Below are 14,366 nucleotides of genomic sequence, written 5' to 3'. Positions count from 1 at the left end.
TTTCTCATTTTAAACAGAGTGAAATAAAGTGGATGATGAATAGAGTAACTAAGAGACTGTGGACATGGGTGGGTGGTGGGTTGGGGAGCAGTTTAAGTGTGGTCTTAAAAGATGTATATTATATGTGGGAGGTAAAGTCAGGAGGTGTATTTATGTTGTGAATGAGCTTAGTCATGGCAACGATACTTGCCGCTGTCATCATTGCAAGCATTTTATTTTTTCTATATGTCTGGCTACCACTGTTTTCGCATGTGTGTGTCTGAGTCCATCTAAAGGTGTTTATTCACACCGTTATGTGTGTCACCGATGTCGGCAGTCTGCGAAGTGTCACACCCAGAGGCTGAACAGTCGCTCGTTTTGGTCTTGATGGACACAGGAAGCAAGGGCAGCCATTTAGCTGCAGCCTTCTGTCTGGCCACACCAGCCCTGCTCTCCACCCTCCAAGCCCCCCCTCTGCCCCCCTGGCTCTGCTGCTGCTGGGGGAATCATAGCCACTCACTCTGATGATTTATGATCACACCTGAAGCCAGCCTTAGAAGTTTGCTCGTGTTCGTGTGTGTGTGAGAAAAAAAGACAAGTAAGAAAGAGCCTGTACTATGTGTGTGTGTGTGAGAGAGAGAGAGAGAAACAGTAAAAGTGTGTGTGTGGTTTTAAAGAAACAAAAGATGGAAAATGCATGAGGGAGTTTTCAGCTTCAAGCAGAATGCTAAAATTTGATTTACAGCTTTGTATGCACACAAAGCAGGGAATGGTGTATAGTATGTAACAAACCAAAGTGTTAGTGTGTGTTCTCCGTGTGCAGGGACACCATTATTCCTCGCATGGCCTTTAAGACTTGGCCTCTCGCTCTCTCTCTTCTCTCACTCCTCCATGAACCTTGACTCTGCCAGCCTTCTGAAATGCAATCTCCCATAAAACCCATCAAATAAAAAATTCATATTGATACTCTCTGCCTCTGCTTTCTCCACCTTTTCCCTTCTCTCACCATCAGCGGTCCATGATGATAAACGACCAACTGTCAGATATTAAAGTCTGGAACACAATAAAAGACTGATTCTCTTCTCTTTTCACACCTCTACATCCCTGCAGTTCTCTTTTCTCAATTTTGACAAATTTTCATATTTTGGAGAAATAATCCATTACATTTGCATCGTAGGCATTCAGCTGACCTTCGCATCCATAGTGAGATACTAAAAGTGCAACCATTAATAACCTAGTAAAGTTAACAGCCGTCATGTTTAACTTCTTTTCTGGGATTTTCAATTACTTTTTCTATGTTTAATGGAAAAAAAAATATGAATAGATTAAGTTTTGTGTTTTTACCATAAGATACTTTTTTGTTAGATAAATCACTGACTCCAATACTAAACCTGAGCTGTGCATCTCTGAATTAGCTGTGCCGTAGGGGCTCTGGTGACAGTGTGTGCGTGAGGGCAATGCCCATTTTTTCCATCTTAACCCCCAACTGAGCCTCTGTACTGGTCCATTACCCAGCGAGTCCTGGCATTCTACTGCAAACCACGATACCACCCCAGAGAGCCTGTCGGCTCGAGCGGTCAGTTTAGCAGACTGTTGCCTGAGCAAGTCGCCTGCTGCAAATGAGTAAGGACTTAACGCTCTGGGTGTGATGATAACCGACACTTTGTGTCTCTAAGTAAAGCGTTTTCCTTTATTTTGTTATCAGTACAGTTTTTGCTAAGTTAGTGTTTATTGTAATATTTCAAACATAAAACTGTACACACAGAAATGAATGATAAGTTCATTAAATTTGGTATTTTAAGTTTAAATAGGCTTTCATACACATTTCAGCAGCTGTGATTAAATTATTAATCCACAGGCGAATTCATACAAGGTTACAACATACATAAGTGCCAAGTTGAATGAAAGCCTAAGTCCTTCTATTTTGCATTTAAAAACCATATCTAAATGTTCAATAAATGGTCTATAACACGCAGTAATAAATGTTTCTGCAGCTCTAAGGACAGTTTTTCTTTTCTGTATTTGTGAACACTTGTTATTACTCCTATGGTTCCGCATATAGCTGCCCACAGGAGGAGTTGTAGTTGCTGACAAATACATTAAAAAACACTTATATCTGTTTTTAATATTGGTTTGTTTTAAATTATTTCTTAGATGTTTACATTGTGCTTGGAAATGCTAAGTGTTAAAACACAAAAAAACAAGTGTAAACAGGATACATCTAAAAGTATTCATTGATCATGTCTTAATGATAAAATTACTATTGGTTGGTTTAGAACATGTATTGCGCAACCAAAATGTTGCCAGTTTTCATTCAGCATCAGCAACAACAACAGGCAAATATGAAACAGGAAAGATTGGTATTACTGGCTCTGTTCAAGGACTCATTGCAGTTCAGGAATTGCGAACTCTCAGAAAATGACATTACAGTTAAAGAGACTGCAGTAAATAAATTGATGAAATAGCTGAACTTTAATTAACTAGGTATTTGTTTTCATAATAGCTACTATTCAGAGGTTTGTCAAGGTAAATGCCAAATCAGATTTCGCTGTCTGTATGATTGGTTTAAAAGTCTTTTTCACTTTGTATTACACCCAACATGCTCTCTGTCCTTGGAATCTTAATTAGTTTTTCATTCACAAGACCTCTGTTGACTCTCTTATTTTGAAATTTATGTTTTTTAATTTGGTTGTACAACAATGGTTAGCTATGCTGAATATGCAAGACCTTTTGTATGCTTTTTTGACATTGCTGAGTGTTGATAAAGCTGCGTGGGTGAATACGTGGGTGGGTTTGTTTCGACCCAGAACCTTAAATATGTAAGAATTTTTTTAATTTTTTTTTTTTAAATATACTTTATTAATCCCAGAGGGGAAATTCAATTTTTTCACTCTGTTGTCACAAACAGGACCTATAGATGCACTAAGTGGAGAGAGATCAGGGTGGGGCTGCCCATGACAGCTGCTCCGAGCGGCTGGGGGGTTCGGTGCCTTGCTCAAGGGCACCTCAGCAGTGCCCAGGAGGTGAACTGACACCTCTCCAGCTACCAGTCCATGCTCCATATTTTGGTCCGGATGGGGACTTGAACAGGCGACCCTCCGGTTCCCGACCCAAGTCCCTATGGAATGAGCTACTGCCACAAATGGTTCACCAGTTTTGTTTTCATTGCAGTTACCACAACAGTTAGGGTTTGACACCATACTCAATTTTAAAGGATGCCAACACAATGTCAGACTGCTTTTAATTTTTCATGGCAGGTTCTACAATATTGTCACACCCACAACCCTGCATTTAGCTTTCAAAGATGTCATTTTAAAAAAAGACCTTAGCCTCTAAGGGTATGTCATAACGATGTGTCTTTTAGGTTTAACATTACATACATTTGGGTCAAGCTGTAATTTAAATTCACAAAGAAATATTAGATTTAATCGGAAATATGTAATGAAGGATCTTTTTTTTAATACCAGTCTTGTACAAGGTATCATTACTTCTGTAATTAAAGCTGATTTTCAGACAAAGAAATTAGGATTGAACACATCAATTACTGTGCATTGAGGCAGTACAATACACAGTATTCAGCAATATGAAATGAAACAAAAAGGTTGTTCCAGTGGAAGAAAGCACATGCATTGAATTGAATGTGGTCACTGAAACACAGATTTATGATTATATGTCGGTTAATGTTGTTTTTGCATTAAACCAATAGTTACAAGCAGAATCAACTTAATTAAAGGGTAAATGCATGATTTACACCACTGTAGCTGATTTGTAGCTGATTTACAAAACAAATAGAAAATCATTAAGGTCAAGAATTATTTTAGAATACAGTACAATTCCTGGGAATGAGGCAGTTTCTGTTTGTTTTCCTTTAGCAGCACAGAGAGGAACATTAAGATCACAGACATAAGTATGTACGTGGCCGTATTCCTGCAGTGATGCATGCCCTGCTTTTTTCTCCATGTCTGTTTTTGACAGGAGCTAAGCGGGAGCTGTTTTTAGAGCGCGTCTCTGTCCTGTCAACACAGCAGCATGTCAGGCTTCTGGAAGTTTGAAGGAGGAGGCTGTTGTCTGTTAATATGCTGTTAATGTAGTCTGGGTGACAGTAGTAGATTCCCTCGCCGGGACGAAGCGTTAGGTGTCACTGAAGCTCTCTGTCGACACTGCAGGCTAAAAAATGATGGAAGGCAAGTAGTGCCAAATGAATTGCGCACGAATAATTTCATCCACAAAGATGCAAATGGTTTATTTTTATTAAAGCTGAGTGAAATGGGTTTTTGGGTGGACTATGCATGTAGCACATTTGTGCCCTTCTCTTATAACAAGGTTGTTTTCAGTCTCAGTGGACAGCACAGTTTGAATGAAAGGTGAAAGATGAAAGTAAAAGCAAAGATAAGTGTTTTCACAGCTCAAGTGCCTTCCCCAGTGTGTGTGTGTGTATAATCACACCAAAGAGCAAAGCTTTCACATCAGATGACACCACAAACTTGAGTTTACCGTCAGATCAATTAGAGGCTATCATCCTGTCAAGGGACCAATTAGACGCCATCATTCCATCAGTGGGCCAATTGCCATGTTATCACTGATACAAATTACAACTGTGTTGACTTGTGCCCCTCTTGACAGTACTGCCTGCTATAACTGAAATACACTGTCTTGATACATTTTTGCACAATCGTTTCCTCAGCTATTGTTTAAGTGTATACAGGAAATGGACATATAAGCAGCCAGTGCTCACATAAAGGCAGATGTATTATATCCTGGATTCTTCATAGTTAGATATAAAACACAAATTGGTGAGTATGGAATGGCATCTCTCTGAAGGACAAGTTTAAACCTGACTCAGTCAAACAAAATCAGCAATGTTAAGTGGTAGCTGTGCTGCTCAGGGAAAGAGAAAAACAAGGCAGTTAAGATCCATGCTGAAAACAATACATGTACAATACAAATAAGGTGCAGGACTCAGTGATGCACTTCGAACTTGTTTTATTAGTACAATAAATGTGATAAAGTCAGGTTTGACAGTGTTATTGCAGACAGCAACTAAGGAAAATGGAGGGACAAATGGAGGGAGTGGACAGAAAGGGGAATTGTTAAGTTAAAGACACACAGGTAAAAATCACACCAATTTAATGTCATTTTGAAGACACAGTCTATCAAAATGTGGAATAAAGGGAAACACTAAAAGGCTGCGCCAAGACTTAACTGAAGCAAATGTAGAAAAAGCTATTGTCAGGCAAAAACAGTGCCACTAAGCATGTTGGTAAAGAACAGGAGCCAGAGTTAGAGATGTTCAGAGTGAGTTGGACACCACATCAACACGGCCACTGAGGATGATACGTTAGTTGACACTGACATATATATATAGAGAGAGAGACTAATCACATTGACAAAATTGTAGCGCATCTTAGGCTACAAAGTAAAATACACAAAGGGGTGTATGAAGTATAGGGACAGGTTAAGAAAGCCAGAACACTAAACAACAAGTGACAGCAGCAGGACGTGATGCACCAACCTAAAGTGAATGAAACCATCTTCACAAATTTAGGCTGACCGGCCAGCAGATAAAGAGGCTGAATATGGAGAGAAACCTACAATCTAAAGCAATGCAGGATACTGAAAAGAGGTACTGTGTTATTAAGAGTTAAGGTATGCACTCTGTAAAAGTTACCCTCCTAGTCGAGGCAGAAACATGTCCCAAGCTTTTTTAGAGATGTCCCTTACCATTTGCAGTGAAAGGTCAGGTAGATAAGGTGCTACAGTAACTAGGAAAAAGCAGGCATTACCTTATGAGGAAAGCAAAGCGAGCATCCCAGATAATCCCATTATGCCTCTGAGACAGTGAGTGAGGTAATGGGGAATGATCCTATTCTAAAGACTGTAGAGCCGACACTGACGTGGCATATAACATGGAGTTAGAAGATGCTCCCAACAGGCAGCCCTTTGACCACAGCTCTGGACAGAAGCTTCTTAAAAGCTTCATGTTAATTTCTTGGACCATTTGCTGGATATGAGTTGACTGAAATGAGAGCACACTGTTGCACAGAGAATGGGTTCCATGTGATTTCAGCTAAACTATAGATCCAGCACCTTATGCAGTATAAGGAAAAATGATGCCCCAATGCTGCGTCAATGCATTATGAGTCTTTGCACCAATGGACCTTTCAACTCAATGTATTTTCTTGCATTGTGCTCCGTTTACATGGCAGCTTACCTTTCGACTTTTTGCCTAAAACTTCTAACAATCCAGTTGCAGAGGGTGCTACCACTGTGGTATTTTGGGCATGCCAAAATAGATTTTTACTTTTTCAATCCTTTTGAATTATTAAAGGTTAGCCCTTCATGCAAGCAGGATTATTTCATTATTTATGCTTTTGGCTTTAAGTGTTTTTTTTTTTTGTTTTTTTTAGGTCTGAAGTTGGTCTGAAATGATTTTGATGGGGAATCTGACTTCCTACACTAGCCTTTATAGGCAGTTTGTTTCAGACAGCATGAACCCTGTGGCCTGCCAAGGGCACACCTCTCCGTCGCCTTCTGTTTTAGAGGAGATAATGATTCTCTTTTACTTGAAATAAGATTGCATTTTCTATCTCTCTCGTCCTCCATTCTTCCCTCACCTTTACCTTTCCATCCCTCGCACCATACCCCCCACCCACCCGCACCCCACCTCCTCCCATCAGTTGGCCGCTGCTGGTGCTCCCTCCACGGTGGCGATACTCTATCGCTCCGTCACAGCGCAAGCGAGGGATGAGAGACAAATCAAAACCACCTTATTTCCCCTCAGTCCCTCTCACCGTGCCAGATTGAATTTGAGGTTTTTCATCTTCTTTCTCATCTTTCTCCTCTCCCTGCCTCCCTTGGCGTCCACTCAGAATTACCTGGAACCAAGCCGTCTCACAACTTGATGACGCAGTATCATTTATGCATGTGGAGGGAGATAGTCGTCAGGCCTCACCATCGGTTCTTTTGACTCACTTTAAATCCACTGCTTTAGTCTCGTGTGTTCAGAAACAGTCAATACCAAAATCTATCAAAGATCCCATCGGTTAAATTGCAAATGTCCAAATTAGTTTTGAGGGCTTTAATGTCTAGAATTGGCTGATCTTTAAAGAAAAATGCTGATGCGCCTTCAGAAAATGTCTATCTTTGATGTTCAAACCTCGCTGTTCTTAAACAATTTTGTTGGAGCATGGTTTAAATGTGTTATATATCACGTTATCACCAAACATAGACCATGAGAAGCCTTAGATCATATTTGTTTGATAGCGTAACATATTCTCATCAGTGGTAAACATTCAGTTGCTGTCAGTCCTTCATATTCAATGTGCATAGGGGCCATTTTCTGCCAACCAATATTGTCATAACTTCAGACATTGCAGACCTTCCTCTGTAGCATCTAAGTAGAATACATACCTTTTTCCCAAAGAGTATATGCATACCTCAAGTTATAAAGCTCACAATTTGTTTGCTTTTGGAATCATTTACCAGCTATTTTAACAAAGCAGCTGTGAATATTTTTGATGGCCATATTAAAATAATACCTCGGAGGAAATAAGGTAATGGACCATATTAAAGCAAATGTTGCTGCCTTTTAAGCCTAATACTGTAGGTATTCCTATAGGCAGTGCATAATTTCTTTTCCGTTATTAATGATTAGTCAACTTGATATATTTTCTAGAAGTCCACATTTACATGACTCTAATTTGTCACTTTTGTTCAGCGTTTGGCTGAATTTGATCTGGATTGACCCTGTGAAAGAGACTGATCATCCACAAACACCCACACAACACTGTACATGTACATAAAGCACAGCACCGAGCTGTCCTCATAATGATGTGTCTCTATTTATGAGACTTAGGAACACTCTGATTTTCTCTTTCTCTAAAAAACAAAAATATATCAAATGATTTTAAAAGAGAACATGAATTTCACTCAGCACAAAAATATGAGCTTCCATTTTAATTAACAGAATGCAGTGACAAGGTTGAGTTTTTTCTTTTTCTCTGAAGCGAGTGCCCTTTAGAGCTGCGTAGACATTTACCTCCAGATGTACTGCATAAAACACACACATACACAAACATACACACTCATACGCTCATTTTACAAATTCTTTGTGGGGCTCTCCCCGCTGATTGCACCTGATTTCAGGAATAGTTACAGATTTATGAGCAAGGCGGTCTCATCTGAAAATCAAAACTGACAGGCACATTTGCATTGCGTGCTGATTAAACTACACAGCAGTGTGTGTTGGGTGAAGTGTGAAGGAGGAAGAAGTATGAGAGTAAAAGCACAGTCTTGTTTAATATTTTCACTGGCTCTAGGTCTGTTGCTCAAACTACAGATAGGTACTCCCACCCTGAATACAAAAGTGTAGAAGCAGTTTGAGAAAGAGATCCACCCCTCTCTCTGTCTCTCTCTTTCAAACCCAGACCAAACTCTCAAACTTGGCAACGCTGATCAAGTATTCACCAAGGTTCTGTTACTGTATTGCCTATGCCTTTTGCTAAAATGTTTTCAGAATCATTTTTTGTGCATTGTGTGGCTGTAATTCTAGAATTTGTGAATAGAAAGTGGGCACCATACTGTTTCCTATATTGCAAAAACAGAGGCTGACATTAAATGGTGAAACTAAGCCATGTTGATCAAATAAAAACCAAGATTATGTTTCTGCGTTGCCGATTTCTCACCTCAGATGTTTTCAGAATCATATTTAGCTTACTGGTCAGCTGAAATTCAAGACCATTTGCCACCAGATGGCAGCCATATTGTTTCCTGTGGCATAATGTCCAGGCTCAGATTATGTCAACCATCAGCAGGAATGTTTAGTGGTAGGCACAGTGCATTGTGGTAATTGTTTTCTCTGGTCATGTAGCACTGATTTCAAAAGTATTTGCATCTTACTACTGCACAGAAAGCCCAGTTTTATGAAAAGACCATCTTCCCAGCAGTGAAATACTTCTTTAAGACATGTTGATTGTAATTATTTTATTGATGATTGCCCATATCTGGTCACACTTTACAGACAGTAGGCTTTATTTGACAGTGAAAGACCACTTGAACATGTTAAAACTATTCATAGGTAACGAGTTAGACCCAATACTTACATACATAAAATCATACAGCATCATGCACAGCAGAAGTAACAACCTATAAGTAGTGCAACTAGTATTGCGTGCAGTGGTAGTGGTTCTGAGTTGCTGGATGAGTGTGTGGGGGCCGGGGGCACCTGGCTCCAGCTACCTGATAAAAATTACTCTCATCTTTCACTCTGTTGGACCCACTCCCACCTATCCTCCCTTCACCCCACCTTTTCATTTTCAATTATGGGTTGGAATATGAATCTTTAATAGGGTGATAATTGTGCTAGCATATTTGCTGTCACCCACCATTAGCCCAGATTAATTAGCCCATTTAGTTTAGCTTAAGAAAGTGTCTGGCTGAGGAATGGGGCCACTGATGGAAGACGGGTAGAGAGAGAGAGTAGGATCAGCACAATCTGTTCTATATCATAATGCCATCTTTCTCCTGCTTTCTCTCTGTCTCTTTGTGTCATTTGCCACCCCCCCCCCCCCCCCCCACGCTGCTTTAACTCTCTCTTTCTCTCATCTAACTTACTCTGTTAGTCTGTTTCATCAGTCTGCACTCATCTGCCCTGCTCTCAGCAATATTTTTTTTGTCGCACCATGACTTTTCAAGTGGTTGGTGGGAGAGACTGATGGGGGAAGTCATGCAGTTGAAACTTTCTCACAACTATTAATTCTGTAATTAGCAGGAAAGTATGAGCCAGTGGTGCAACTTCTCCAAGTAAGCCTCCTCTCTAAAAGGATCGTTTTGGAGATCATTAAATTGATGATTCAGCAGGCTGAAGTAATTAATAAAAGTAAAGCTAATGGTTGACACGAATCATCAATGAAATTGTGATTCAGACGCTTAATTATAGGTTAAATGAATGTCATATTTAAGTTTTGTTATAGTACCATTAACTGTTCTACTGTATTTGAAGTTGCTTTGAGGGTACTTTAGTTGCCTGGTTTTGACAAAGAGCAAGAATTCGTAGACTGAAAAGGATCATATCACTGGTACTGCTGAATTAATGTTGATCTATTTTTTCACTAACAGTGTTATCAAAGGGCAATACTAAATTTGGTAGAGTGCTCCTTGAAGCAAGTTTTGACATTTAGAAAGTCTGTGTAATGCTTTTGATAAAAATTTTTAGATTAGTTCAGTGACGTCTTTTAGTGCCATCTTGAAGTTTTGGTTTTTTGTTTGCCACAACTGTTTAGTTCACTTTCACTGCTTTCATTAATGCTGTTTTATCAGTAAACTACGGTGGCCCTGAGAACTAAACAACAACACATGGACGTAGACACAACTCAAGCAAATAAGGAAAAACGCTCACCAACTTGATGACACATGTAAAGAAGCTCACATCACAACCAAAGCTGATCAAGGGAACATTAAAAAGTGATGCTCACAGCTGGAACACGCAGTGCTTGTTGCCATTTGTGGATTATGGAGTTACTGAAAATGTCTGTCTGTGGTGTTGGAAAATGGCTTAAAGTTTGAGGTTGTTTTTTTTTTTGTTGTTGTTGTTTTTTTTTGCTTACTTTTAGTTATTATTGCAGATATCTGCTGTTAACCTACCACTGGCCTTTTGTGTACACAGTCATACCGATGGATAGCCAACACTGATACCTTCGTAAGCCACAAACCATGACAACACCAAGCATGTCCCTGACGTACTGTGCAGCACTTAGTGTTACCTGAAAACAGTCTTGATTGTGTTGTGAGCTTCTAGCAGCGCTTTTTGTAAATGTTGCGCTTGTGTTGCCAAATCTGTAAAGATATTTTTTTATTTGCTTGTGTCTGTTTGCTAAGGTATAGTGTGTTCAGCTTTCACGGCCATAATAATTAACCAACTCTACACCCCCTGCCCAGTATCAAATAGCAGACAGACACAGTTAGCAACTAGCAGGTAAACAAAGCAAAGCATTTATCGGCATAAGTGCCAGATATTTCCTTAGGCAGTTGGTGGAGACCAAAACCAGAGCCAAGAGTCAGTATCAGACCTAACTTTGTCAAGAAACAAGACTAAAAATGAATTTTGCTCCACACCTGCAGGATGTGCAACTGGGAAACTGATTGTTCTCTTGCACCAAGGTGGCCAAAACATCAATGTGTTAAAAGTTACATCTTGACTTACGTGGTTTTTAACCCTGTTGGTAATTCACATCCAGAGAGGGATAACAAAGTTGACATTCTTATGCACAATTCATTGCGAGCTAATACCATGTCAAACACCGACCAGAAGCTTCAGACCTAGATGTCTGGCTCTCTTAATAAGCCATTTGCTACGTTGTGTTCAGCCATGTACACGTAAAATGGCGAAACAGAGCCAGTTGCAGAAAACCGATAAAAAAAACTTCTATAGCTTCAGAGTTGGGTATTCATCGTCAGTGTGAGAGAACATTTCGGATTGCATAAAATCATTTGATTCTATGTTAGTGTGAAAAATATTGCTTAATGGAGCTTTAATCGCACTCTCCACCTTGGGATAAGTCCTGTGTGTATGTGTGTGTGGTAATGGAGTAACTTGGCCATGTCACTAGCTGTATATCTCTCAGCAGGCAGTGGGAAATGAGGTCTAATCGGAGGGATATTAAAGTCACAATAGACTGCTCCTGCTATTAAGGCCTGTCAGCCCTGGCCTCCTCTCTCACCTTGATATCTCTCAGTCTCTGAATATTTATATGCCTACCTCACGGGCTACTTACACAGTGCAATATGTGCATTTTCCTTTGTGTGTGCGTGCTGGAGCATCAAGAAATTTATTAGCACTGTAGCCACTCAAGGTCTTTGAATGTGTTTATGTGCATGTGTGTCACTCTGTCCGTGCTTATGCAGTCCGCCTTTATGTCCTCTGATCCATAGGTGCAGTGGGGGCCAGATTGCTCTCAGGTCAGAACAAACCCGTGACCATGGATGTGGATGAGGAGGAGAATATGAGTGAGTCGACTCTGATTTTTCATATTTTTCAGTCTGTCTGTCTTCCTGTCCAAGCAATAGCTGGTCTCTACTTTTAAATGTCTGCCTGTATTTTCGTTTCCCTCCTTTCTGTCTGCCCGCATGTCTTCCCTTGTATGTCCTCCTGTGATGTGTAATCAGTGTGAACACATTTTGCTTGCCTTTAATACACAAGTATTAGTATAGTGCTAGCCCACATTTTATAGAACAGAGCAACTTACAAGACTATACAAAAAAAAATTAAAGTAAATGCAGATCTTTCCTGTAAATACAAAAAGACTGTCTGAACGTAAAAAAAAACATACTGTTCATACCATTATGTTTAGCTATGTCGATGCTGAACTGTTAATCAGTTAACCGCTGAGAACATTTTTGACCAGTTACACATATCTTTCTTCAGGTTAATTGCACTACCCTTTAGTTTACTGCACTATGCACTTCTGTCTGGTGGGAGCTAGCTAGCGGCACTGCTCATTCGGTGACTACCGCTAGTAATGCCGTCCTGACTCAGCAGTGTTGCTGTGGAAACACTAGGCCCACCCTCCAATCTCCCTCCAGATCACTCTGATGAGTAAGCAATTATGAACTGCAAACCCCCTTTAGCATTGTTAGCTTTGCTAGCACTGCTGGCTAGTGGTGCTAACTTAGCCTACAATGCTAAAGGAATTTTGCGCCCTCAAAATAAAGTTGCTTACTCACAGAGGCGACTTGGAGGGAGACTAGAGGGGGGCCACCATGTCACCTGACTCATGCGCAGTGAAGACTGGAGGGGGGGCAAGTGGGCACTATTTTTCAGCCTGTTAATGTAGCTCACCGCCTGTCTGTCAGCAAAGCCATCAGAATATACAATCGAAGGCAAGACATTTACATCACAAAACATTAAAATTTCACCGCCTCTGAATGGATAACTCGTCGAAATGCACCAGAGCTCACTGCGTCAGTGGAACGCCAGACTAAAAGGAAAGGCCTCTTTTATTACATGTCACTTTGGTTTTTCTTTATTTTTTATTTTTATTTTTTCTGGAAAAAGTAACCAGTTAGTTACTGGTTGATGGGTGTTGGGCTATAGTAAGCAAAATTAAGTGAAACTGACATCTCTAGTTGTTTTGGGATGATGCATGATGGGAGCTATCATGTCCTTACCTGAACCAAGACACATGGCAGTGCACACAGCTGATTTGTGGGAAACTTTTAGGGAAGAACTAATCACTACATCTCAAAGACTTCAGGTCATCTTACAGATTCCCTCTACCTCCATTTCTCTTTTAGAAAATCCTCTCCAGCTTATTTAACTTTAATTAGACATTTTGGTTTGAACTCAGTAACTGAGCCTCAGAAGGCACGAAAAGACATGATTGAATGTGTTTCCCCACACCTTAGCAATTCAGAACTCACATTCAAAGAGAGCTGTCATCCTAGCAGTGCCCTAACCTGCAATACAAATGAACAGTTCTTATTGTAATGTCACACTCTGCATTTCTGCTCGGAGGAGAAGCATGTTGTTATGTGTTAAGTCAAATAAGAGGAGTTACAAAATGGTCTTTGTTGTCTTTCAAAGCCTCTGAAGCCTCTTTCTTGCATTTTTACTGCGAGTCAAAATATATATTTGAAGATAAAACACAGTCCAAGCTCACACAAGCCTGTTTCTTTAATACCAAGGGAAACACCAGAGGAAAACATGAAAGAAGTTTTTAACTTTTATGTGACAACCTCTGCAGTTCTTGAAATTCTTTAATCACATGAATCATCCCAAAATCAAAAGCCCAACAAACAAGTTAAAATGAAGATGTGATAAGAGACTTTTTTGTCTGCATTATTTGTTCATTCAACCCTCACAGGGGGAATTGAAGCTCTGACAGATCCAGCCATATGGAATGTTTTGTCTCTGAATAAGTAATGGGTGCTGATTACACAGACGTTGATGCGCATGATCATGACCACAACTGCATGTGTGTGTGCCATAATTCAGTGCATGGTGTCATGGCTGCTTCTCTATGGCTTTTGTCCTCTGACATGGGTACTACTGGATATCCATCATCCTGCAAAGTTATTATACTAAAATGAAGAGTATCAGTTTTAACCCCCGTAGAGAAAGCCTAAATGTGCTGAATTAATATTTTGGACCAGAGGAAGGGAGCTCCAGATTTTTATGTGTGTGCCATTATATCTACTGTATTTGTGTGTGCAGCATGCTAGAGTTTTTAAGTGTGTGACTTCATTTTGATTGGCTTTTTGGTCCCTATACCCTACATGTAAAACTGTTTCAGGAGCGGTACTGATAGCTAAACGTGTGTATTGTGCAATAATGTAACTGGAAATCCCTAAATTTGCGGTAGCTGAGAGTCCTATGCATTCTATCCCTTGAA

At 40.0% G+C, this 14,366-nt stretch overlaps 1 protein-coding gene across 2 annotated transcripts in view; it reads left to right on the top strand.

Moving 5' to 3' along the window:
• The window catches only part of adarb1b (adenosine deaminase RNA specific B1b), a 144,181-nt gene that overhangs the window by 107,790 nt on the left and 22,025 nt on the right, over window positions 1–14,366 (top strand). For both annotated transcript variants that reach the window (XM_049594634.1, XM_049594633.1), the window contains one exon: window positions 11,908–11,982. In XM_049594634.1, the coding sequence (XP_049450591.1) occupies window positions 11,955–11,982 (28 nt within the window). In that variant the 5' untranslated portion in view covers window positions 11,908–11,954. The remainder of the gene's footprint in view (window positions 1–11,907; window positions 11,983–14,366) is intronic.

Source organism: Epinephelus fuscoguttatus, linkage group LG13 (assembly GCF_011397635.1).
Source record: "Epinephelus fuscoguttatus linkage group LG13, E.fuscoguttatus.final_Chr_v1".
Classification (NCBI taxonomy): domain Eukaryota; kingdom Metazoa; phylum Chordata; class Actinopteri; order Perciformes; family Serranidae; genus Epinephelus; species Epinephelus fuscoguttatus.
Note: the sequence above shows the minus strand (reverse complement) of the source record. Positions and strands in the feature narration are given on the sequence as shown.